At 53.0% G+C, this 25,312-nt stretch overlaps 1 protein-coding gene across 1 annotated transcript in view; it reads right to left on the bottom strand.

The window, feature by feature from the left end:
* ABCC3 (ATP binding cassette subfamily C member 3) overlaps positions 1-25,312 on the bottom strand; it is a 57,626-nt gene that overhangs the window by 13,364 nt on the left and 18,950 nt on the right. The window contains 22 exon segments of the mRNA XM_003131575.6: positions 1,177-1,278; positions 3,096-3,222; positions 3,354-3,553; positions 5,519-5,829; positions 6,095-6,302; positions 6,401-6,548; positions 6,712-6,826; positions 8,051-8,243; positions 8,540-8,707; positions 15,440-15,616; positions 15,698-15,824; positions 16,056-16,122; positions 16,776-16,863; positions 17,427-17,573; positions 17,655-17,665; positions 17,668-17,857; positions 19,016-19,044; positions 19,047-19,107; positions 19,612-19,773; positions 19,872-20,049; positions 23,687-23,878; positions 25,136-25,267. Coding sequence (XP_003131623.4) covers positions 1,177-1,278; positions 3,096-3,222; positions 3,354-3,553; positions 5,519-5,829; positions 6,095-6,302; positions 6,401-6,548; positions 6,712-6,826; positions 8,051-8,243; positions 8,540-8,707; positions 15,440-15,616; positions 15,698-15,824; positions 16,056-16,122; positions 16,776-16,863; positions 17,427-17,573; positions 17,655-17,665; positions 17,668-17,857; positions 19,016-19,044; positions 19,047-19,107; positions 19,612-19,773; positions 19,872-20,049; positions 23,687-23,878; positions 25,136-25,267 — 3,133 coding nt within the window.

The following is a 25,312-nucleotide window of genomic DNA, read 5'->3' as shown; positions in this document are numbered from 1 at the left end:
TGCCTGCGAACTACACCACAGCTCATGGCAACGCCAGATCCCTAACCCACTGATCGAGGCCAGGGATTGAACCCGCAACCTCATGGTTCCTAGTCAGATTCATTTCCACTGCGCCACAATGGGAAACTCCTATAACCTATTTTCTCATTGAAGGGTTAGGCAAGGTCTGTGGCTGAGCACAGGGAGAAGGGGATGCCGAGGTTTAATAAAAGAGAATGTTCAAAACAGAAATTTCTTTTTTTTCGGGGTGTGGGGTCTACACTCATGGCACATGGAAGTTCCCAGGCTAGGGGTGCCAGCCTATGCCCATAGCCACAGCAATCCTTAACCCACTGAGTGAGGCCAGGGATCAAATCCGCATCCTTACGGATACTAGTCGGATTCTTAACCCGCTGAGCCACAACAGGAACTCCAAAACAGAATTTTCTGAAAGTGGAACATATGCTTCTTGGAGAAGCAAAGTAGGAATACCCAGCAGTGGCGTGTGGTCGTAAACTGGGAGTAAAATCAGGAATTCCCATCATGGCTCAGCGGAAATGAATCCGACTAGGAACCATGAGGTTGTGGGTTCCATCCCTGGCCTTGCTCAGTGGGTTGAGGATCTGGCATTGCCTCGAGCTGTGGTGTAGGTTGAAGACGTGGTTTGGATCTGGCATTGCTGTGGCTGTGGCGTAGGCCAGCAGCTGTAGCTCTGATTTGACCCCTAGCCTGCAAACCTCCATATGCCATTGGTGTGGCCCTAAAAAGAATAAATAAATAAATAAACTTGGAGTAAAATCAATGATTTTTTTCCAGCAACGTTTTAGTTGGTGGAAGGTAGACAGGCGGGCTCAAGTGGGGTGAGGATGACTGAGAGAGAGCACTGGCACTGGTGGAGCATGGCATCCAGGCTAGATGAACTCATGGACAGAGGGACAGAGGCAGGTCATGGGATTCAGGGTCCCAGGGACAAGAAAGTGCAGTGACCAAGGAGGAGCTCTAGCTGGCACCACATGGAGGGCAGACCCTGTCTTGCTCAATCTGGATCCTCTGCAGCTCCTCACATGGGCTTCTTGTTGAATGAATGAACAAAGAGCCACCTGAACAGCTGGTCTGGGGGCACACGCATGGCAGGGCCCCCAAGCATCCCTCCCAGCTATTCTCGACTCCCGTGCTCCAGGCTCACCCACGACTTACCTCAGTCTCTGTCTTGGAGTACTCCTTGACTCTCTCCACGGCCACAATGTTAGATTCCAAGTCTGATATCGTTCGGATCATCCAGTTGAGAGCCAAAGTCACCTAGCCAAAAGGGCCTGGGTCATAAGTGGGGTGGGGGCCCCTCCCCCTCAAATGGCTTTGGGAGGAGTTCAGCCTCCTTGATTATGCTCCTCTCCCATCCGTGACCCAGGTGGACTTGGGCAAAGCCAGAGGTGTGCCACCAAAGCACAAATCACACCTGTACCTCAGGCGGGGACAATGCAGACTTAACAAAGGGCCACTCAGCCCAGTGGTTCTCCGACTCTAATATGCACAAGAAAAATGTTCCAGGGAAACTTGTGAAAATGAAGCTTTGATTCAGTAGGTCTGTGGTGCAAAGTGAGATCTGCATTTTCTCTTTCTTTCTTTTTCTCTTTCTTTTTTGCTTTTTCAGGCCTCACCCATGGCACATGGCATTTCCCAGCCTCGGGGTCAAAACAGAGCTGCAGCTGCTGGCCTTTGCCACAGCCAAGCAATGCGGGATCCAATCAGCGTCTGCGACCTACACCACAGTTCACCGCAATGCCAGATCCCTGACTCACAAAGCAAGGCCAAGGACTGAGCCTGAACCCTCATGGATACTACTCAGGTTCATTTCTGCTGAGTCACAATGGGAACTCCTCTTTTTCTTTCTTTCTTTCTTTTATGACTGCACCTGTGGCAATATGAAAGTTCCCAGCCCAGGAATTGAATCCAAGCCACATCGGCTGCAAGGCTCTATCCTTTAACCCAGTGCACTAGGCTGGGGATTGAACGTGCACCTCTGTAGGGAGCCAGGCTGCTGCAGTCAGATTCAGTGCCACAGCAGGAACTCCAGATTCTGCATTTCGAACAAGCTCATAGATGATGTTGGTCCCTGGACCACAATTCAAGATCAAGGAGTCTTAATAGTCACGCAGAAGCCAGAGTCCCATCCCAGACCTACTGTATCAAAATCCACATGTTAAGATCAGAATCCACATTCTGAGTTCTCTTCGTGGCTACAGGTTAACGAACCCGACTAGTACCCAATGAGGATGCGGGTTCGATCTCTGGCCTTGCTCAGTGGGTTAAGGATCTGGCATTGCCGTGAGTGGTGATATAGGTCTCGGACGTGGCTCAGATCCCACACTGCTGTGGTGTAGGCTGGAAGCTATAGCTCAGATTCGACCCCTAGCCTGGGAACCTCCATATGCCACCGGTGCGGCTCTAAGAATACCAAAAAAAAAAAAAAAAAAAGAAGATCTCCAGGTGATTCATACACACATTAAAGTTTGAGAAAATTGATCTGTTTACCAAAATATTTAAGACTTGAGTCACCCGAGGCCCTGCAAATGTGACCTGCTTCGCACAAACTCCATTTGCAGTTATTTAATTCTTTGACAATACGGGCTGATATCAGGGTGACCTGGCTGCAGCCCAGGCTCCGGTCACCCTCATGTACTTTCTCCATAGGCAGGTGATACGAGGTGTATTTGTCTCAGTTCCCCAGGACCCAGGACCCCTGGGGACCCAGGATTTCCTACCTCAGGACCCCTGCCAGGGTTGACCTCTAGATCAGGTGTCAGGGCAGGGCAATTCTATTTGTCTTTGGGGGCCAAGCTCCATGACAGTTTCTCTCACACTTGGAGGTAGAGACCTCCTCTGTGCTCTTATAACATTTTGCTCCTTCCTCCGCTGAGATCCGTGCACCCTGCAGTGTTATCCCTGGCTGGTGGGAGCTATTCTCCATGTTTCACCGGGAGCTCACAGCCCCAGGGAGCAGAACCTGTGGCAGCTCCCCATTCTGGGCAAAGCGAGGTGCTCAGGAGATGCTTGTGACACCTGTGTGGCCTCTGCCCCGGTGGTAGCCCTGTCCCGGGGCCTGGACCTCTGCATACCTGTAGGGCATAGGACACAGACAGGCCCACCAGCCCCGGGCTCAGGCTGTTTCTCCCAGTCACAGCGAAGACAGCAGCAAAGAGCACAACGCAGTTGCCCACGAACTCCACTCGGATCCCCAGCCACCTATGGGGATGGGGCAAGGCAGAAGTGGGGCAGATGCAAGAGGCGGGCTGTTTAGGGAGAAGGAAGAGCATCTCTCCCTAGAGATGCTGGTGGGAATTGGAGGAGCAGGGGCTGCGGGAGGGGCTTCTGACCTGTTGGAGGCGATGTAGGGGTAGCAGCTCTTCTGGTTGGTGTCTACCTTAACGTTATTGATGGCCTCAAAGTCCTGGCTGCGGCCATATGCCCGGATGACGCTAGAGCCAGTCACCGTCTCCGAAAAGTGGGAGTAAATGGGCGAGCGGCTGACAGATTCCAGCCTCTTCAGTTGCCGTGATGTGGCCACATAGAAGCGCTGACAGAGGATGGAGAAAGAGCTCGGGGTCAGGACTTCGGCGCCCCAGTCCTGTATGCCCTCTGGACCCATCGAAGTCACCTCCCAGTCAGTCTCAGTCCCTTGCTCCCTCCCCACACCCAAAGAACCTCAGACTTGGGGTCCCGATGTGGTTGCATGACCTCATCCCACCCTTTCTCTCTGGTCAGCTCTGCTCACTCTTCCAGGCCCCTTCATCCATGAAGCCTTTCCTGATTCTCTCCCAGCTCCTGACCCCCTCACCTCTGGGCTTGGATTATGGCCTTGATTTTGCTTTGCCTCCTAAGTCAGTGACTATGCTCATCTCCAATTCGGGGCACTATCAAATGTATTCACGCAGACAAAATTTTGCAAAATTTGGGAATTCCTGTTGTGGCACAGTAGAAACGAATCTGACTTGGAAAAAAGAGGTGGCGGGTTCGATCCCTGGCCTCACTCAGTGGGTTAAGGATCCGGTGTTGCCGTGAGCTGTGGTGTAGGTCACAGACGTGGCTCAGATCTGGTATTGTTGTGGCTGTGGCATAGGCTTGTGGCTACAGCTCCGATGTGACCCCTAGCCTGGGAACCTCCATATGCCATGAGTGTGGCCCTAAAAAGACAAGAGACAAAAAAAATTTTGCAAAATTTGCAAAAATAGGATAATTTCCTATTCTTTTTTTTTTTGTCTTCTCTAGGGCCACCTCCGCGGCATATGGAGGTTCCAAGGCTAGGGATCCAATCGGAGCTGTAGCCTCTGGCCTACACCACAGCCACAGCAACATGGGATCCGAGCCACGTCTGTGACCCATACCATAGCTCACAGCAGCGCCGAATCCTTAACCCACTAAGCGAGCCCAGGGATCAAACCCACAAACGCATGGTTCCTAGTCAGATTCGTTAACCACTGAGCCATGATGGGAACTCCTCGTATTCGTCTCCTTAAAGAGCCTCTTCTCACCCCACCCCCTGGTTGTTTAAACTGCAGCCCCACAGAAACACAGTTCTGCCTCCAGTTTCCATTCTCTACCCTGAGGGCCTCAGGATGGCCGGGGCTATGAATGATGTGCATCTGAGAGTCCCCTGTCCCACCATCAAGTGCAGCCTAGTCCACGGTCCTTACACACAGGATCTGAGCCTCTGGTATCTGTGCATTACCTTCATCAACTGATTAATTAAGGGCAGGATAGGGGCTCGGCAATACAAAAGACTATTTTTTTTTAAGGGCTGCACCCACAGCGTATGGAAATTCCCAGGCTAAGGGTCAAATCGGAGCTAGAGCTGCCAGCCTAGGCCACAGCCACAGCAATGCCAGATCCAAGCCGCATCTGCGACCTACACCACAGCTCACAGCAATGCTGGATCTTAAACCCACTGAGCAAGGCCAGGGATCAGACCTGCATTCTCATGGATACTAGTCAGATTTTCAACCCACTGAGCCACAACGGGAACTCCCACAAGTGCCTTTTCTAGCTAGCTGTATCTGAATGTTATCGACGCTTCTCTGTTAAAAACATATACACACCTACGTTTAGATATGTCTAAAGGGAAGGGGAGGATAATGTATCTCAAACTGTTGACAATATTTTATGACAAAATAGCCAGCGGGCATTGTCACTGGTTATAGTTGTGATGCCAATTCCCACACGCAATGGGTGCAGCCAAAATAAAGAAGCAAAGTAAATTAAAATTAAAATTAAAAATAGCCAGCAGGAAGGAATTCCAGGGCCAGTCACAATTTACAAGGATTTCATTTTATCCCAGGGACAGCCCAATGAAGTAGATTCTATGATTCTATTTCGAAGGTGGGGAAAATGCGTTTCAAAGGGGTAACGTAACTGATTACTGAGCCAAATCCAGAAGTGACGCTGTGGGTCTGACTTCCCTACGTCCTGCCCCTGGTCGCCCGCAAGAGCCCGCCCCAGATGACATCCACGCTCCCAAAGCCACGCCCACCCGGTCAAGGCACACCTGCACGAAGAGGTAGAGGACAGCCAGGGGCACGACGACCACAGCAAAGACCGGCGTGCTGGCCACGATGACCACGAGGGTGGAGATGGAGTTGTAGAAGGAATTCAGCAGCATGAGGATGGTGGGAGCCAGAACCTCATCGATGACATAGATGTCCTTGGAGAAGCGGTTGAGGATGCGGCCCGAGGGCGTCGTATCGAAGAAGGACTGCGGGGAGCGCATCTTGTTGTGCAGCAGCGCCTGGTGAAGCAAGCGCGCAGCCTGGACACCGCCCACGGCCATCGTGACGGCTGATAGCATCACCAGGAGCCCTGATGGAGGAGGCAGAGGGGCGCTCATCCACCTGGGCCAGGCAGCAGGTGGGGGCGGGGGGGGGGGGGAGGTCCCGAGATGGAGGAGAGCTGCCAGGAACCAGGCAGGCTCAGAGGCAGGTGGACGGCGAGGGTGCAGAAGGGAGGCATGCGGGCCGTGAGGTGGAGGGAGATTCAGAGGCAAGGGTATGGTTTGGGGGACCCAGCAACCCAGAGGTAAGGAAGGGGCAGCAGGAGCCCCTTCTGGGCATCTCCGCGGGCTCACCTTGCAGAAGTCCCAAGGCAGCGTAGACACCCAGCCTGTGGGAGGTGTTGTTTTGCTGGCCGTTCATCGCAGCCTCATCGGTCCAGGCGCTGAGCCACACATTGGCCCCGATGGCAGCCGCACTTTGACCCCCATACAGCAGACAGATGAACAGGGTGGTACAGAGCCCCACGGCCTTGGCGTAATCCCAGTACACGCTCATCTTCACCTGTGTGGCCACCATGGTGGGACAGAGGACTCCCGTGAGCCCCAGGAATGCCAGGGGCCTGCCTACCTTCTCCGGCCCTCCTCATCCACCCTACTCACAGTGCCTGTCTCTGCCTTCTCCTCCTGGGTCAGCACCCGGCTCGGCTTGGCCTCTGCTTCCTGGACCACCTTTTCTGCTGTACCCACGCGCCTCCGGGGCACAGGCCGACCCTGGCCCTCTCCTTCCGAGGACATGGCACTCAGCTGTCTGTGGAGGCAGCTGGTCAGGCTCAGAGAGGAGGCCTCTAGCCCACCCACAGGACAGAGCCCTAGGAGGAGGTTCAGGCTGCAGCCAGAGGCCTCGAGGTGTATCAGAGGCTTGGGAGCCCTGACTCCGTGTCCCAGGAGGCTGTGCACTCTCGGGAGCTCACCTCATAAACTGCTTCTGGACCTCGTAGGTAATCGGCTCATTATCCGTCAGGTCTGTGTGATTGCTGCGTGTGTCTTCAATCAGCAGCACCTCCTCATCCTCTTTGTCCTCCAGGGCTGCATCAGGGAGGCAAAAGGAGAGGTTGGCTCATGCCCCCTGCAAGGCCCTGGTGTCTCCCAGTCCTACTCCAATGAAGGCGCCTGAGTGGACAGGCAAGGGAGATGAGAGGCACCAAGAGGGCAAACAGAACAATGACATAAAAATAAATGACTAACATTGGAGTTCCCGATGTGGCTCAGTGGTTAACGAATCCGACTAGGAACCATGAGGTTGCAGGTTCGATCCCTGGCCTTGCTCAGTGGGTTAAGGATCCGGCGTTGCCATGAGCTGTGGTGTAGGTCACAGACGAGGCTCAGATCCCGCATTGCTGTGGCTCTGGCGTAGGCCGGTGGCTACAGCTCCGATTCGACCCCTAGCCTGGGAACCTCCATATGCCGTAGGAGCGGCCCAAGAAAATGGCAAAAAGACCAAATAAATAAATAAATAATTTTGTGTTGGAAAAAAAGGGGGGGGGGCAAGAAAGACTTAGGCCAGAGAGGAAGAAAAGCTTTCCATCAGGGACTGTGTAGACGGGGATTCGAATACAAGGGTAGCAGCCTGGGCTCCAGAGTCAGACTGGCTGAAATTAAATCCCACTTCCTCACTGCATGACTTTAGGCAGGTGTGTAAAATGGGGATAATAGTAGGACCAACTTCATCGTGTCATTGTGAGGATTAAAGGAATGGATGTGTGTCAAGGGCTTGCAAGGGGCATCGTCCTAAATCAATGCTCCAGACATGTTAGCTGCATGTACGGCAAAGAGGCAAGAAAGCCTTGCAGAAGGGCTGTGCGCTGACCTGGGAGTGTGGGGTTGGGGAGCCATGGGGTTTCGACAGGCTCCATGAGGCCAGGGATTTTTCTGTTTGTTTATTGCTGTCTCGGTGCCTGGAATAGTGCCTAGACATAGTGAGTGCTCCATAAATATTTGTCAATACATGACTTTTCCAAGCATTTGTTTACGAAACCATTCATCTGTGAAAGAGCCTTGCCGTCCAAGCTGAGCCGGGGCCCTTAGGCCCTGTTGATACAGGAAGAAGACTGAGGGAAGAGGAGCAGGAGGGGCCTTGCCTCCATTCAGGTCACTTTCCCGCCTAGAGATGTCTGACGGTCACACAGACAGTCCCAGTTCCCTAGAACCTCCTTGTGCAACGCTGGGCCCGTCCAGAGAAGCTCAGAGACCCCAGGACAGGGGACATGCTGGGAGGGTGTGGGGCTATGGAGGCCGGGGGAAGGTGGATACCTGTCCTGCTGTCGGCCTCTTGATGATCTTTGGTGTCATCAGGTGCATAGTTTCGGAGGAAGTTGGCAAAAGAGCCATCGCGCTGCAGCAGAGCTGTGTAGGTGCCCACCTCAGACACCTGTCCGTCCGCTAGCACTATGATGAAGTCTGTCTGGGGCAGGAAGCTAATACCGTGCGTCACCAGCACCCGGGTCTGGGGAGCAGGCAGCAAGCTATCATTCTCCCTGCCTTCAGCACCCCATCCCACAGCACAGCACAGGGCCGTGGAGCGAGTAGGAGATGCCTGGGTGCCAGGGGGCAGGGGCAGGCACATCAGGGACTCGCCCCACACCCACTGCCATCGGCTCAGTACCCACCCCTGGCTTCCCTCACTGCCCAGCCCGTGCTCCCGCTCCTCAGGCCCGCCGTACTGCCAGGCCTCGCCCGAACCCCTTGGCCTCCCAGGGCTTCAGACCTTCCCCAGCCCCCTTAGCCTCTGGGAGGCCTCACCTTTCCTGCCAGCACACCTTCCGGCCCGATGACCTGATCAAAGATGTGCTTGGCCACGTGGGCGTCCACGGCTGACAGTGGATCATCCAGCAAAAAAATGTCAGCATCGCTGTAGACAGCTCGGGCCAGACTGACCCGCTGGCGCTGGCCCCCGGACAGATTAATGCCCTGGATGGAGGAGGAAGGTGAGAGGTGTGTATACGGAAGGGAATCAGGCCATCATAAGGGTTGGACAAGGGCCCTGTCTGTTGTCATTCGACAAGGCAGACCTCTAAATTCACATTCAATGTGCCTGGTCCTGTCTGTGGGAAGCTCTTAGGCCACGGACAAAGGGGTGGTGGCTCTTCGAGTCCTGCCGGGGTGGGAGTCTCTGCTCCCTGCCCAGCCACTTTCCCGGCCTGCCACCTTCAAACTCTGGGAGGCTGGAAAGCCGCAGGAGATGAGACCTTTTGGTCTCCCATTGCCCATGGTTCGCAGATGATATTCACAGTAATTAGCCCACTTGGTCCTCATGTCCGTTCTTCCAGGGAGGTGTCATTAGCTCTACCTTCTAGGTGAAGAAATTTGAGCCCAAGATGTTAATAACATGGTCCAAGCTCCTGAAACTATTATGGGCAGAAGCAAGGATGGACATCCAGCATCATCTCCAGAATTCACCAATCCCGACATCATTCAGATGCCACAGGGGATGTAAGATGGCTCCTTAAACCCGTTACGGAGAAACTGAGGCACAGGGCAGCCGGGCTGGGCCCAGAGGGCAGAGGCCAGAGGGGTAGCCTGCCTTCCTACCATCAGCTTTCCTCATTCCCTCTGGAACAGACCCAGGTCTTTGGGGGGGGGTACCCTGAGAAACTGACCCCCGGGGGGGAACAAATATGGGGTGGCAGCTGGAACTGCTGAGTGGCAAGAAGCAAGACATGACAGCTGTAGTGACTGGGGCATATGAATATGCCTGCATTCAACCAACCAGTCTTTCTTCAGTGCCACTATGCGCTGGGCACTAAATTAGGTCTGTGTGTGCAAGGTCGGTGTGGGTCCAGGAGAGAGGGGAGGAGAGGGGAGGAGAAGCATCATAGGTCTGCTCTAGTTTCCTAGAATCTAGGACTCCTATTTGAAATTTTCAGGGTTCCCCGTCATGGCTCAGCAGAAACGAATCCGACTAGGAACCAGGAGGTTGCCATGAGCTGCGGTGTAGGTTGCTGATGCAGCTTGGATCCCGTGTTGCTGTGGCTGTGGCGTAGGCCGGCCGCTGTAGCTCTGATTGGACCCCTAGCCCGGGAACCTCCATATGCTGCAGGTGCAGCCCTAAAAAGCAATAAATAAATAACTAAAATAAAATAAAATAAAATTTTCCCATCTCCACTGCCAGGCTCAGGGCCGCATCACTTTCCCAGACCACCACAAGAGCCTCTTCGCTGGTTCCTGTGCCTTTGGGCCCCTCCACATTGCAGGCAGGGCCGCTTTTCCAAATGCAATTCCTGTCCCTTCTTAAAATTCTTCATTGACAAGTTGAACATCAGGGAGAAAAAATGATGGTAATAGATTACGACCCATTGAATCAAATCGGAAGCCATGGGCCCATAATGATCTAAAGAAATTAAGTAAAAAGGGGGGAGGAGGGGAAAGCCCGTTCTTAGAGGAGAATGCCTACCAATAACCACAGATGGCACGGAGTTACAAAATCACAGTTTGGCAAGCACCTGAGTAAACAGTGACTCAGGAAAGAAATCATCAATGAAAGACAACACCTCAGCCAAGAGGATCAAAGTTAATGTCAATAAGGCATGAACTGATACCATGTGCCTTCTGATATGACCTACCAAGAAGGACACAATATGACTTCTTTGGTATTGCTCCAAATAGACTCTGAATCTGATCATAGTCAAGTTGAGAAACATTCCACAAAATAACTAGCCTGTACTCTTTTGTTCTAAAGGACAAAGGTGGAGGAATTATTCAGATTGATAGAGAATAAAGAGATGTGACAACTAGGAGTTCCCGTCGTGGCTCAGTGGTTAACGAATCCAACTAGGAACCATGAGGTTGTGGGTTGGGTCCCTGGCCTCGCTCAGTGGGTTAAGGATCTGGCGTTGCCGTGAGCTGTGGCGTAGGTTGCAGACATGGCTCGGATCCCGAGTTGCTGTGGCTCTGGCGTAGGTTGGCAGCTACAGCTCTGATTAGACCCCTAGCCTGGGAACCTCCATATGCCGCAGGTGCGGCCCTAGAAAATACCAAAAAAAAAAAAAGAGAGAGAGAGAGACGACAACTAGATGCAACTCATGATCTTGGAATGAATTCTAGACCAGGAAAAAAGATAGCTAAAAAATACATTACTGGGACAGGAGTTCCCGTTGTGGCGCAGTGGTTAACGAATCCGACTAGGAACCATAAGGTTGTAGGTTTGATCCCTGGCCTTGCTCAGTGGGTTAAGGATCCGGCATTGCTGTGAGCTGTTCTGTAGGATGCAGACGCGGCTCAGATCCCGTGTTGCTGTGGCTCTGGTGTGGGCCAGTGGCTAGAGCTCCGATTAGACCCCTAGCCTGGGAACCTCCATATGCCATGGGAAGTGGCCCTAGAAAAGGCAAAAAGACAAAAAAAAAAAAAAAAAAAAAAAATTACTGGGACAAATGATGACATTTGAATACGGGCAGTGAATTAGATAATAATACAGTATTAATGGCAGATTTTTTTTTTTTTGGTCTTTTTGGGGCCACATATGTGGCATACGGAAGTTCCTAGGCTGGGGGTCGAATAGAAGCTGTAGCTGCTGGCCTACACCACAGCCACAGCAATGCCGGATCCTTAACCCATTGGATGGGAATGCCAATGGTAAATTTTTTAATTTTGAAAACTCAACTATAGTTATATAAGAAGATGTCTGTTTTGAGGAATACACACTGAAATCTTTAACAGTAAAAAAAGAGCTGAGGAGTTCCCGTCGTGGCGCAGTGGTTAACGAATCCGACTAGGAACCAAGAGGTTGCGGGTTCGATCCCTGGCCTTGCTCAGTGGGTTAACGATCCGGCGTTGCCGTGAGCTGTGGTGTAGGTTCAGACGCGGCTCGGATCCCGCGTTGCTGTGGCTCTGGCGTAGGCCGGTGGCTACAGCTCTGATTGGACCCTAGCCTGGAACCTCCATATGCCGCAGGAGCGGCCCAAGAAATAGCAAAACAACAAAAGACAAAAAAAAAAAAAAAAAAAAAAAGAGCTGAAACTGGAGTTCCTATGGTAGCTCAGTGGGTTACAAACCCTACTGGTATCCATGAGGATGTGGGTTTGATCCCTGGTCCTGCTCAGTGGGCTAAGGATCCAGCATTGCTCTGAGTTGTGGTATAGGTCACAGATGTGGCTCAGATCTGGCATTGCTGTGCCTGGGCTACTTCCATATGCTGCAAGTATGTGCCTCCCTAACCCCTCCCCACAAAAAAAAAAAAAAAAAAAAAAAAGCTGAAACTATAAAACTCTTTTTTTTTTTTTTTCTTTTTACCTCTGCACCTGAGGCATATGGAAGTTCCCAGGCTAGGGGCTGAATCAGAGCTTCAGCTTCCGGCCTCCACCACAGCCACAGCAATGCCAGATCTGAGCTGCATCTTCAATCTACACCACAGCTCACAGCAACACCAGATTCCTAAGCCACTGAGCAAGGCCAGGGGTTGAACCTACATCCTCATGGATGTTAGTCTGGTTCTTTTTTTTTTTTTCCATCTTTTTGCCATTTCTTGGGCCACTCCTGCAGCACGTGGAGGTTCCCAGGCTAGGGGTCTAATCGGAGCTGTAGCCACCAGGCCTACACCAGACCCACAGCAACACGGGATCTGAGCCGCATCTGCAACCTACACCACAGCTCACGGCAACACCAGATCCTTAACCCCTGAGCAAGGCCAGGGATCAAACCCGAAACCTCATAGTTCCTAGTCAGATTCGTTAACCACTGAGCCACAACGGGAACTCCACTAGTCTGGTTCTCAACCTGTTGCGCCACCAGGGAACTCTGAAGATAAAGTCTTGAAAAGATCTTTGTACACCTATGTTTGGAGCAGTATATTCACGATAGCTAAAATGTGGAAGCAAACCAAATATCCATTGACAGGTGAGTGGAGAAACAAAATATGGTATATACATACATATAATGCAGCATTATTCAGCCATAAAAAAGGAAAGAAATTCTGACATCGGCTGCAAAGGGGACAAGCCTTGAGGCTATTATGCTAAGTGAAAAGACAGCCACACCCAAAAAAACTCCCCAGATACTATATGATCTCATTTATATGAAGTACTTAGGTGGTCAGATTCATAGGGCTAAGAAGTGGAATGGTAGTTGCCAGAACCTAGGGTGGAGCAGGGATGGGGGAGCTGACTGATGTTTAGTGGGTACAGTATTTAGAGTTCTTGGAGACTGGTTTTTACAACAATGTGAATGTACAAACACTACTTATCTATATACTTAAAATGATTAAGCTTTATGTTATGTATAAATTTCAACAATTAAAAATTAATAAATTAGGAGTTCCCTCCGTGACTCAGCAGAAATGAATCAGACCAGCATCCATGAGGACACGGGTTCCATCCCTGGCCTTGCTCAGTGGGTTAGGGATCCAGGATTACGTGAGCCGTGGTGTAGGTTGCAATGGGGCTCAGATCTGGCATTGCTGTGGCTGTGGTGTAGGCCGGCAGCTGCAGCTCCAATTCGGCCCCTAGCCTGGGGATCTACACATGCCATAGGTGTGGCCCTACAAAGACCAAAAAAATTAATAAATTAATAAAAAACAAAAACTTTCACTTACGTCTCTCTCTCTCTCTCTTTTTTTTTTCTCTTTTTAGGGCTGCACTCAGAGCATATAAAGTTTCCCAGGCTAGGCATCAAATTAGACCTACAACTGCCGGCCTACACCACAGCCACAGCAACGCCAGATCCAAGCCCTGTCTGCGACCTATACCACAGCTCATGGCAACGCTGGATCCTTAACCCACTGAGTGAGGCAGGGATCGAACCCACAACCTCGTGGATACTAGTCGGGTTCGTTAAACGCTGCACCACGACGGGAACTCCTGTCTCATGGTTTTTAGGGTAAAGGTCAAAATTGAAATCTTCAAGGCTCTGCCTTACCCTGTAGCTTCCCCATCCTTTGCTAACCTCCAGTCACGCCAACTTGCAAGGAATGCCATCCACCCACCATCCCTCAGCTCACAACTTCAAAGGTTTTCCATTACTCTTGGTAAAAGCCACAGCCATCACAGTTGCCTGCAAAACCCTACCTGGCCTGGCTGCCCGCCCACCTCAGTGACCTCATCTACTCCTCCTCCTCACCCCTGCTCATTCTGCTTCAGCCACTCTGTTCCTGCTGGTCGGTGAGTACCCCAATCACATGCCTGCCACAGGGCCTTTGCACTTACAGCTCTCTCTGCTTTCATGTCCCCAGATATGCACCACTCTCTCATTTTGTTCAGGTCCCTGGTTCTCTGTGAGGCTTTTCTAAAGCATCCTAATAATACAACCCTGCACATATTCTTTTTTTTTCTTCCAAAAAATAGATTTTTTTTTGTCTTTTTGCCATTTCTTGGGCTGCTTCCATACCATATGGAGGTTCCCAGGCTAGGGGTCGAATCAGAGCTATAGCTGCTGGCCTACAGCTACGCCAGAGCCATAACAACTCGGGATCCGAGCCATGTCTGCAACCTATACCACAGCACATGGCAACGCTGGATCCTTAACCCACTGAGCAAGGCCAGGGATCGAACCCACAACCTCATGGTTCTTAGATTCGTTAACCATTGAGCCATGACAGGAACTCCTAAAAAATAGATTTATTAGGATAGGACTCTTGTGAGAGATGCAAGCAGGTCTGCCTGAATATAATCTTTTTTTTTTTTTTAGGGCTGCACCTATAGCACATGGAAGGAGCAAGTTCATTAACCACTGAGCCAGGCTAGAAGTTGAATCAGAGCTACAGGCCTATGGCACAGACACAGCAACTAGAAATCCAAGTCTCGTCTGTGACCTACATCACAGCTCACAGCAACGTGGATCTTTAACCCACGGAGCAAGGCCGGAGATCGAACCCGCATCCTCATGGATCCTAGTCAGATTCATTAACTGCTGAGCCATGAAGGGAACTCCCTGCACATCTTCTTAAATCCCTTCCCTGTTTCATTCTTTCCCGAGTATTTATCTAATATATATTTTCTGGTTTATATTGTTATCATCTCTTTCCCTTACAAGAATGTAGCCATATGAAGGCAGAGATTTTTGTTGGATTTTTTTTTTTTTTTGGTCTTCTAGGGCCACACCGGTGACCTATGGAGGTTTCCAGGCTAGGGGTCGAATCGGAGCTACAGCTGCCAGCCTACACCACAGACACAGCAACATGGGATCCGAGCCGAGTCTGCCACCTATACCACAGCTCACAGCAATGCCAGATCCTTAACTCACTGGGCGAGGCCAGGGATCAAACCTTCGTCCTCATGGATGCTAGTCGGGTTCATTAACCCCTGAGCCACGACGGGAACTCCTGCATGTTTTTACTATTGTGTAATATTGCCTGGCATATAAAAGGTATGTCATAAAACCTGATGAATGAATGGATGAATGATGAGGGCTTCTTCGCTGTTACAATTCAGCTCAAAAGCGGTGCTTTTCCTTATGCAGACTCCCCGGCATCGCTGCCCTCCCTGTATCCTGTACAGGTCTTCAGCTTGGCCTCCAGGGCATTCTACAGCCCCTGCTTGTTCCCAAGTTAGCCTCCCCCAGTAATGAATCGTGAATGAATTTTGCCAGCGCCGAGCGCAGAGCTGGACATGATATTACTTGACTGACTGACTGTACATATATATGGACCTGGGCTGGGCTGAGGTGGGCAACTGAATGTGCTAACGCCCCAGGAGATAAGAGAGGCGCCTGTACCTTCTCTCCAATCTCTGTCTGGTCCCCGCCAGGCAGCACCTCCAGGTCAGCTAGCAGGGCACAGGCTTCCAGAGCCTGCTGGTACCGCTTGGGGTCTAGGGCTTTGCCAAACAGCACGTTTTCCTGAAGAGTGCAGTTCTGGATCCACGCCTGCTGGGGCACGTAGGCTACAGAGCCCTGAATGAAGGAGAAGGTTACTTTGGGGTTTGCCCAAGGCCTGGCCAAGCTTCCCTTCCCAGGAGTCCCTGCCCCTCTCACCTTCATATACACCTTGCCTTCCAGCTTCTCCATCTCTCCCAGCAAGGCAGACACCAAGGAGGACTTCCCACAGCCCACAGGCCCCACCACAGCCACTAGGGCCCCTTTTGGCACTTGAATATCTAGGCTGAGGGCAAGGAGACCAGGAGCCCAGTCAGAGTAGGAATCAGAGTTTTGGTCCCCCGTTTTCCATCTGGAGACCCAAGCCCTCCTCCCTTTCAGACACCACCCTGGCCAAGCCGAGGTTCTTCCTGCTTCCCAGGCCAAAGACTGGAGGGTAAGAGTGGGGCTGGGTTCTGCTTTGCATCTGACCTTCAGCCCACTTTAGGCAGCTGAGAAGGGAAGGAGAAAATGATACCTGTGCAGGGCAGGTGGCATGTCCTGGGCCCAGGTGAAGGTGCCATTGTTTACGGTGATGGCATAGCCTGCAAGGACCAAGGAGTATAGGGCTAGGGGGGCCTGGGGCAAGGGGGAGAGGATCCTTGGGTGGGGGAGAAGTGAGGGGAGCCCTAGGGGAAGGGGCCCCCAGGGGGAGAGCAGGGAAGCTTGGGGGACTGAGAGTGGGAAGGGGCAGGAAGTCCTGGGGGAGGAGCAGGGGGAGGCCAGGGGGAGGGATGTGGAGAGGAGCACGGAGAGCCAGATGAGGAAGAAGATGGGCACAGAGGAAGAGCAGATGGGGAAAGAGGATGAAGAAAAGGGGGTCACATGAAAAAAGTGGAGGAGTTCCCGTCGTGGCGCAGTGGTTAACAAATCCGCCTAGGAACCATGAGGTTGTAGGTTCGATCACTGGCCTTGCTCGGTGGGTTAAGGATCTGGTGTTGCCATGAGCTGTGGTGTAGGTCGCAGACCCCAGATCTGCTGGCGTTGCTGTGGCTGTGGTGTAGGCTGGCGGCTACGGCTCCGATGAGACCCCTAGCCTGGGAACCTCCATATGCCATGAGTGCAGCCCCAGAAAAGACAAAAAAGACAAAAAGAAAAAAAAAAGAAAAAGTTAAAGAAAGAAGTGGAAAGCCTGGAATAGAGGATTTTCTGGAGCAGGGGCCAGGGCAAGGGCAGCCCAGGGACAGGCTGTCTAGACCTGGGGTGATGGTCTTTCTTTCCACACACTGGGGGTCAAGTTCATCTTGACTCAGGAAATGCTGGATCCGCTTCAGAGACACACTGGTCTGCATGCAGGAGGGTGCGAGTCAGCCCTGGGTGTGCTTCGCCTACACTTGCATCCTCCTACCCTTGCTGGTCCCCAACTTCCTGGGTGAGGCTGGGCCCCTTCAGAGTCCAAAGGCTGGGGCTGGGGTCCCTCCCATGACTAAGTCTTGGCTGGCTCCCACTGCCAAAGATAGGGTCCCGGTTGGTAAGAGGAGGCTGGCTCCAGAACTTGGGTTCCCAGGGACTCTACCAGACTTTCTCTGACTCCACATGACCCTTGACTCTAATGACCTCCTTCAACTTGGAATAATCCTTTTTTTTTTTTTTTTTTGGGCTACACCCACAGCATGCAGATGTTCCTGGGCCAGAGATCAAACCCACACCACAGCAGCAACGTGAGCCACAGCAGTGACAATGTCGGATCCTTACCCAGCTGAGTCCCCAGGGAACTCCGGGACAATTCTTGATAACGCCAAATGGCCCTCCCCTGATTCCAGGAACTCTCCGTGATGACCCCCTGGCCCTACGTGACCCCATCCACCTGCCCGGATTGCAGAAGAACCTCAGTCCCACCCAGGGTTACCTGGGCCAGGTTGCTGATTAACTGGGGCAGCATGTTGAGCGGAATCTTTAAGATATTGAACAGGGACACGGACACGAAGGCCTTCTCGGCATCCAGCACGTTGTTCTCGTCCACAGACACATACACCCCGAGGGTGATCAGGGTCACCTGGGCAGGGGTGGGGTCCGGGGTCAGGGTGGAGTCTGCCAGGTGGGAGGCAGGATGCCAGCCCAGGCGGGGGAGCCTCACCAGGAAGGGGTGCAGACCCAGATGAAGGTGGATATGGCGTGGAGGTAGGCGACCTGGCGCATCAGCTTGAGCTCATTCTGCCGGATGCCCTCCACCTGCTTCAGGAAGCTGGGCTCCCAGGCATACAACTTCAGCACCTTGATGCCACCCAGGATCTCGCTCATCAGCTTGATGCGGGAGTCCTTGAACTTCATTTGCTCGACCTATGAAGCGTGTGGAAAGGGCACACCCCGTGCCCTTGCTCAGACCTCTACCTACGGGGGCTCCCATCTTCCCCGCACGCACACAAAGCACAGCAGTTCCGTTTCCAATGCTCACCATTTCTTCTCCATCCCCCGTCCTGGCCTGAGCTACACCCCAGCTGGAATGCCCAGCGCCCCCCTCCTCTTCTCTGATGGGGAAAAGCCAACTCCATCTTCAGTGTCCCATCACTGACCTTCCCAGGCAACATCCCCTGCCCCTTCCCTGGGTTTCTAAAGCGCCTCCTCATAGGGGGACCCTGTGCATGTATGCTCAGCTGGGAGCCTGACTGTACAGACCCCTTATTTCTCTTTGTTCCCCAGTCCCTACCCCAGGGTGTGGCATGCCAATCAATATATTCATTCAGCCCTGATTTATCAAGTGCCTGCTGTGTGCCAGGCCACGCGTCAGATGCAGGGCAGCCATGAAGATGACAGTCTGATGGGGGAGGCGGATAAGGAGGAGACAATTACCTGAATAAATGCTTAATAAATTTTAGCATGTGTCCTCTGATGGGAGTAACAGGATTCTATGGGAGAATGATGGGGTTGGGACGACTGGGAACTCAGAGTTCATGCTGGGAGGCGAACGGGGCAAGCAAAGAAGGGTGAGGCGCATTCTGGGGAACAGTCTGTGCAGTAGCCCAGAGGCATTCGGAACTTGGTGATCTGGAAAGAAAGGACCTACTGGCTGAAACTTGACCATGTCCCTGGGGGTGAGGGCTTGAGAGGTGAGCAGGGGCCTGATGGGAATTTGTCATTTATTCCAGGTACACTTCCATCAATGTTTTGCAAATTTCATTTATGGAAGCGAATGACTGGCTGTTTATACTCCAGCACAGTGTGGTGGAGTAACTCTCGTTAGACCAGAAGACATATAATTTCAACCCCAGCTCTGTCCGATTCTGGATTTGCTATCGTCTCTCTGGGTCTTGGATCCTCAGCGGCAAAACAAGAGTGTTTCTAAAACCCTCTCAGGGGTGTGAGGCTAGAGCGAGCTACGGTGTGTGAAAGTGGCGTTGCGGGAAGCAAGTAGTTGAGAAGCCCCAGGCTGGGGACTACCCTCCCCCAGGCGCCTGGCCAGGGCTCCAGGCAGGAGCAGCACAGTCCACCAGCACCCACCTGGAACATACGCATCTTCATGGCCACACTCCATTGAGTGGGATCAGCAAGATCATGAGAGCAACTCCTGCCAGGACGGAGGGACCCAGGTTCTGAGGAGGCATGGTGAGTGGATTAGCCAGATAACCAGAGTGTACAGACAGAACCCAACAGACAGAGGCTTGTTGAACTGCAATGTGTGGATGGGCGCGGAGCAAAAGATGGTGTCAGCCAAACAGACAGACAGCAAAAGGCAGGCATACGGTTAAAGCCAAAATGACAAAAACATTTGCAAGAACAGCCAGGCGTCAGATGAGACAACAGATGGGGACAAACAGGCAACCAGACAAGGATGTCCGGATGCAAAGGAAGGCAAATACACACAGGCAGACAATGACAGCCAGAGTCACACCCACTTCGCCTCCAAGTCCCCTCGTCCCTCCCCTGGGTTCCGCAAGAAGGACAATCACACAAGCTGGAGTGATTTAACTGCAGACACCAGCATCCTCGCAGCCCTGGCTCCTATTCCTCTGCTGACCAGAACAACCCTCTCTTGTCCCATGTGAAGAGAGGTCAAGATCAGAGGAAGAGGGCAGAGGTCAGAGTTCAGGAGTCACCTGCCAGAGGAAGTACATTGCCAGGATGATCTGCATGGGTGCTGACCACAGCAGGTTGAGGAAGGGGACAACGTCCATGAAGCGCTGGGCATCCACTGACATGAGGTTGACAATTTCTCCCACGGTGGACTCACGTTTGACGGAATTGGTGATGACCAGAGCCTGCAGGTGGACAGCAGGGTGATGAACCGGGCCCAGAAGTCTCTCCAAAGCTCCCTGGGGGCTGGCCTCCCAGTCCCCCAAGCCCCGCTCCAGCTGACCTTCCTGTAGATGACACCTATGATCCCCGTGCGGAACCTCAACCCCATCACAAAAATGCAGTGGTAATACTGGTGTAAGATCAGCGTCTGCATCACGGAGCACACGAACATCAGCCCGGCCACCAGGAAGCCCCACCAGGTGGGGGCCGCGGGGTTTGAAATAAATCTGATCAGGATGCTGCAAGGGGAAGAGAGAGGCATGAAGGTGGGGAGGCTGCCTCCCCTTTCTCTGCAGCCTCCCCTCCGCCCTGCCTCTGAAACCTCTTGGGTGGGGACTTCTGGCCCTCCACACCCCCCACTCAGACAAAGGGGACTGAGCCCAGAGCTGCCTCAAGACCCTAACCCGCCATCCTTGCTTCCCTCTGCCGCCACCTCCTTTCCTATCTTCCACGCCCCCCTGCCCCCGCCCCTTTATCACTCTCTCGCCACCAGCTTCACCAGCCTGCCTTTCTCGCCTCCTTGGACCATGTGGCAGGAAGAAATGCCACATGCCCATTTTTTGGACTTTCCTGCACCTTTTCCTGGGCTGCTGAGGGCTCCGAATTCCACCATGTGACCACACAGATGCTTGCCCCCCAAATCCATCCTCTTCAATATCAGCTGCCCCCAGTGCTGCCCAGTGACCTTCTCTGGTGCCCTAATCCCCTGTTCTTCCAGTCTTCCTCCCCTCTTCCCTTCTGACCTGTCTCACGCCTCACCTCCCTCAGCAGTTGCCCATGTAAGTCTTCCACTGAGAACTCCCTGCCAAGTACAGACTTCCCTGCAAACACCGGCCCTCTTCCTTCTGTCCTGCTGCAGGAGATGAGGCGTCCCTCCTATTTTCATTGCCAGAACCTGAGCCCTGGATCACCCACACACTCCATCATCAGCCCCCTTTCTCCTAATCTGCAGCATCTACCTCTCCACTGGCTGCTCTCTACCTTGGCTTAGCGACATGACTAAGTCTCTTCTGCCTTGGGCCAGACTTCCCTAAGGTCCCATGGAGCTACCCCCATAGTTATGGCCAAGTGTCTTCTGCCATGGCTTGGGTGTAACTCTCCAAAGCTATGCTCAAGTCCTAACCCCTGGTACCTGTGAATGTGATCTATTTGGAAACAGGGTCATTGCAGATATAATCAAGTTAAGACAAGGTCATATTGGAGTAGGGCGGACCATAATCCCATGACTGCTGCCTTTTTTTTTTTTTTTTTTTTAATTTAGGGGCACACCCCTATGGCTACGGAAGTTCCTGGGCGAGGGGTCAAATTGGAGCTGCAGCTGCTGGCCTACACCACAGCTATAGCAATGCCAGATTCGCCTCGTCTGCAACCTACACCACGCTCACGGTAACGCTGGATCCTTTAACGCAATGAGCAGGGTCAGGGATAGAATCCACATCCTCATGGATACTAGTCAGACTCCTAACCCGCTGAGCCACAGTGGGAACTCAGTTCCACCCTTTTATTTTTTGTCACACCTGTGGCATGCAGAAATTCCTGGACCAAAGATTGCAAGAGCGCCAGAGCAGTGAACCGAGCCACAGCGGAGAAAATGCCAGATCCTTAACCACTAGACCACCAGGGAATGCCAGTGATTGATGTCTTTATAAGAGAAAAGAGAGGGAGATTAACACACAGAGACATGCAGATGCAAACACACACAGAGACACCACACAGACACACACACATGCAAAGATGGAAGCAGAGATTGGAGTGAGGTGTTTCCAAGCCTGGGAATGCCAAGGACTTCCAGCACCACCAGAAGCTGGGTGGCGAGGAGCAGATTCTCAGAACCTCTAGAAGGAACTGACCCACGGACACCTTGATTTCAGAACTTTGGCTTCCAGAACAGTGAAAGAATACATTTTTGCTATTTTCAGTCACCCCGTTTGTGGTACTCTGTTACCCTAGGCAACTAAAACCCTCTATAGGAAATTTCTAGACCTTCACTGGCCCTGTCTCCACTGCAGACACCCTGTTCTCAGCCGTTCTCCTCCATCTCAGCTCTGTTCTTGGCAAAGTCACCAACAAGCGCCATGCTGCCTTTATCAGGCTCTACTTAGCTGGTCACCTGGCTTCATTGGAGGCCATGCTTTCCCCTGGAAGTTTCTCTGATTCCCTGCTCCACGATCTGGGTTCTTTTCCAACTCTGGCCCCTCTGAGCTTGTCTTCTGCTCACTTTCACCTTTCAGAATTCCCTAGGGCTCTGTCTGGTGCCTCAGCACGGGCTCTCTGGGAGAGTCAGCCACAGAGAGGAGACTTCGGGCATCCACACAACAGCTCTGAAAATGCGATCTCTAGCTGCTGGGAATGTCCCCTTGAGGGCCACCAATCCCTCAGCCCGACATGGCCAAGATGCAACCCACCACTTTGCCCAGGGCCCAGGTCTCTCTTCCCAGTGAGGTCACCATCTCAGCAAACACTCCGTCATCCTCTGCCCTGCTCACCTTTGGCCCTGCCTTCTCCCTGGCATAAACACTCATAGCTACTGAATCTTATCTCATTGCTGGCCTGGATTTTCCTTGGACCTGGTTGGCCCACTTTCACCCTGCCACCCTGTCCTACATCCCCACACTATTGGCAGGGGATCCTTCCCAAATGCAAACCAGAAACCCCTCCCTCGCTTCAGGTCTCTTCAAGGATCTCTTTGGCTCTCCCTCTTTCCTTTTGTGCTTCTGTCCCTCCCTCTGATCACCCTCCCACTAACATTCAGAAGTACCTGGAATACCTGAGTCATGCTGTTTCAAGCCTTCTTGATTTTGCCTGGAATGCACTTTCCCCTCCTTCTTCACTCAGCTAATTAGCTAATTGCCAGGGCTTCCTCACTTGATACACTTCCTGGCTGGCAAGTGTACCCTGCCCTTTCCCGGGCTGGCTTCCTTGTCCCTCTGGGAATTTTCCAGACACCTATGTTCACCTCCACCTGTGCTGTGCACTAACAGATTGACATGCTTGTTTTTCCAGAAGACTTTAAGACCATACCTTATTTTTCTTATGTATCTGTATCCCCAGTATCATATCCACGTCTGTTGAATGAACGAATGCATGAACGGAGGGGCAAAGGACAGAGGGCTCAGAAGCCAGGCAGCTCTCCCCCCCTCCCCCCGCCCCGTTTGAGAGCTCCTTTTTGTCTAAGCCATTCATGTGACAGATGACAGATCCTATTATCTGGAGAGCCCTGCATTCCAACTCATCCTTACTAGCTCTGTGTCCTTGGCCAAGTCACTTCACTTCTGTGAGTTCCTACTTTCTCATTTTTGTTGTGTTTTCTGCTTATTCATTTGTATTTGCCTTTTTTTTTTTTTTTTTTTGGCTTTTTAGGTCCACACCTGTGGCACATGGAAGCTCCCAGGCTAGGGGTCAAATCGGAGCTGCAGCTGTTGCCTACACCGCAGCCACAGCATCGTGGGATCCGAGCCACATCTACAACCTACACCAGCTCACAGCAACACCAGATTCTGAACCCACGGAGCGAGGCCAGGATCGAACCTGAGTCCTCATAAGATACTAGTCGGGTTTGCTACCACTGAGCCACGACAGGAACTCCCTGTTCATTTGCAAAATGGGAAGAGGGGCACCTCTCTGTAGGATCGTTGAGAGGATTTAAAGACAGAATGTTTGCCAACACATATACCAAGGTGCCTGGCATGCACACCCGATAAATACAAGTTGGATATGCATGGGGACACTGAGGTGCAGAGGCTCTGCCCCTTGCTAAAGGTCACAGAGAAAAGTGGGATAGCTCCTTGGGTCCTGGTCTCCCTACATGGTGTGCTGAGGCCAGCTGGCCGGCCCCCTGCCCTGAGGAAGGCTGTGTGACAGGCAGCGTGCAGAGACCTGAGCAGCTGTGGGTTGACAAAGGACAGCAGGTCCTGGATCAGCTTGAGGCACATGCTGAGAAGGAAGCTGGAGGCGAAGGTGGCCATCAGGGCCCGCAGGAAGGAGGGCTCCCGGGTCCGGGGCCGCTTCCCCAGCAGCACCTCACCCTCGCTGGACGGTCTTTTCCCAGAAGCCTCTGCAGCCTGGTGTCTGGTCCGGGAAGGAAGGAGCAATGGGTAGAAATGAGCACGTGAGTCCCATGAATCAAGGGCCATGGGGGGTAGCGAGGAGCAGGTAGGAGCAGGAGCAAGTTGGGGGGGATGGACCACGTGACCTTCCAACTGAGAATCCCCAAGGGACTCTGTCTTCAGGTCCTAGGGAGCATATGAAGAAGTGCCTTAACTGCTCCCCAACGCCTATACACCCAGCAGTTCCCAGCCTCTGGGGCTCTCCTTGTCCCATCCCCCCAACCCAGGGCTGGCTCCGGGGAGGATGCTGATGGGATGGGAGTCACAGGCAGGGCTGGCTAGTGGTCTAGTCACTGGGACCTGAGCAGGGAGGGGGTGGAGGTGGCATGGAGGGACAGGGAGGGGGTGCAGCAGGAAGATGGGGGGGGCATTAGGCCTTCCAGAGACTCCAAGACACTGCTTGCTGACCAAGCCCAAGTCTTTGACTCCACCACAGTCAGTTGGCAATCAGGGGCTCGGGCTGAACCAGCACCGGATTTCTGGACCTCCGGATGTGGGTGGAAGGGAAGGGGGCTCGGTCCTGGGAGGGCAGTGGGTGGGGAAGGAGAACTCGGCACCCAGCTCTTCTGGCTGGGTAGCCCTCCAGAGACAGGCTCCTGGGTCCTGGGCAGGAGGCTGCCAGCGGGAAGGCCCCTCAGCCAGAGGGTCCTCTCCTCCAGCCCCTACCTCCAGGCAGGAGGAGGCAGGATTGAGAGGGAGGGCTGGCTTCGATCTTCATCACCTGGCCCCTTTCCCTCTTGAGAGAAGTCCCTGGAATCTACCCTTCAAAGTCAGGCAGGGCGGTGCCAGGGTGAGTGTGGTGGGGCCAGACAGCTGGGCGTGGATTCTGGCTTTGCCACCACCTACTCGGGAACCTTGGGCACATCATCAAACCTCTATGCCTCAGTGTCCTTATCTGTAATATGAAGACAATGGAACCTGCACCATAGGGCTGCGGGAGATGGACTGAGTTAATCTACATGCTCGGACGGGGACGGGGACGGGGACAGGGACGGGGTAAGTACGGCAACAGTGTCAGCCATTCTCCCGCATCGGTAGAGCTGGAAGAGTTGGTGCCACCCAGGCCTGAGCTTCCCACCCCAGGACCCCCTGCACCTGCTCTTCTCCCCACCCCCATCCATGCGAGCTTCCAGGTTTCCCAGGCTCCCCTACAGGAGACCTGGGCTGTGTGAAGGGGCTGGAGTGGAGGGGCGCGGGGACCAGGGGAGGGGGCGCTCACTGCGCTGCCTGCTCCTGCTGCTTCTTCCACTCCTCCAGCAGCCTCTGCACCACCATCTGGGAGCAGTCCTCCTTGTTCAGGGCCCAGAGGTCGCGATCCTCCAGGGGCCGCCTGTAGCCGAGGATGGCTAATCTGGAGCGGGCAGACAGCACCACACAGGGTCAGAGCTTGGCAGCC

This window comes from Sus scrofa, chromosome 12 (genome assembly GCF_000003025.6).
Source record: "Sus scrofa isolate TJ Tabasco breed Duroc chromosome 12, Sscrofa11.1, whole genome shotgun sequence".
Taxonomy (NCBI): Eukaryota; Metazoa; Chordata; class Mammalia; order Artiodactyla; family Suidae; genus Sus; species Sus scrofa.
Note: the sequence above shows the minus strand (reverse complement) of the source record. Positions and strands in the feature narration are given on the sequence as shown.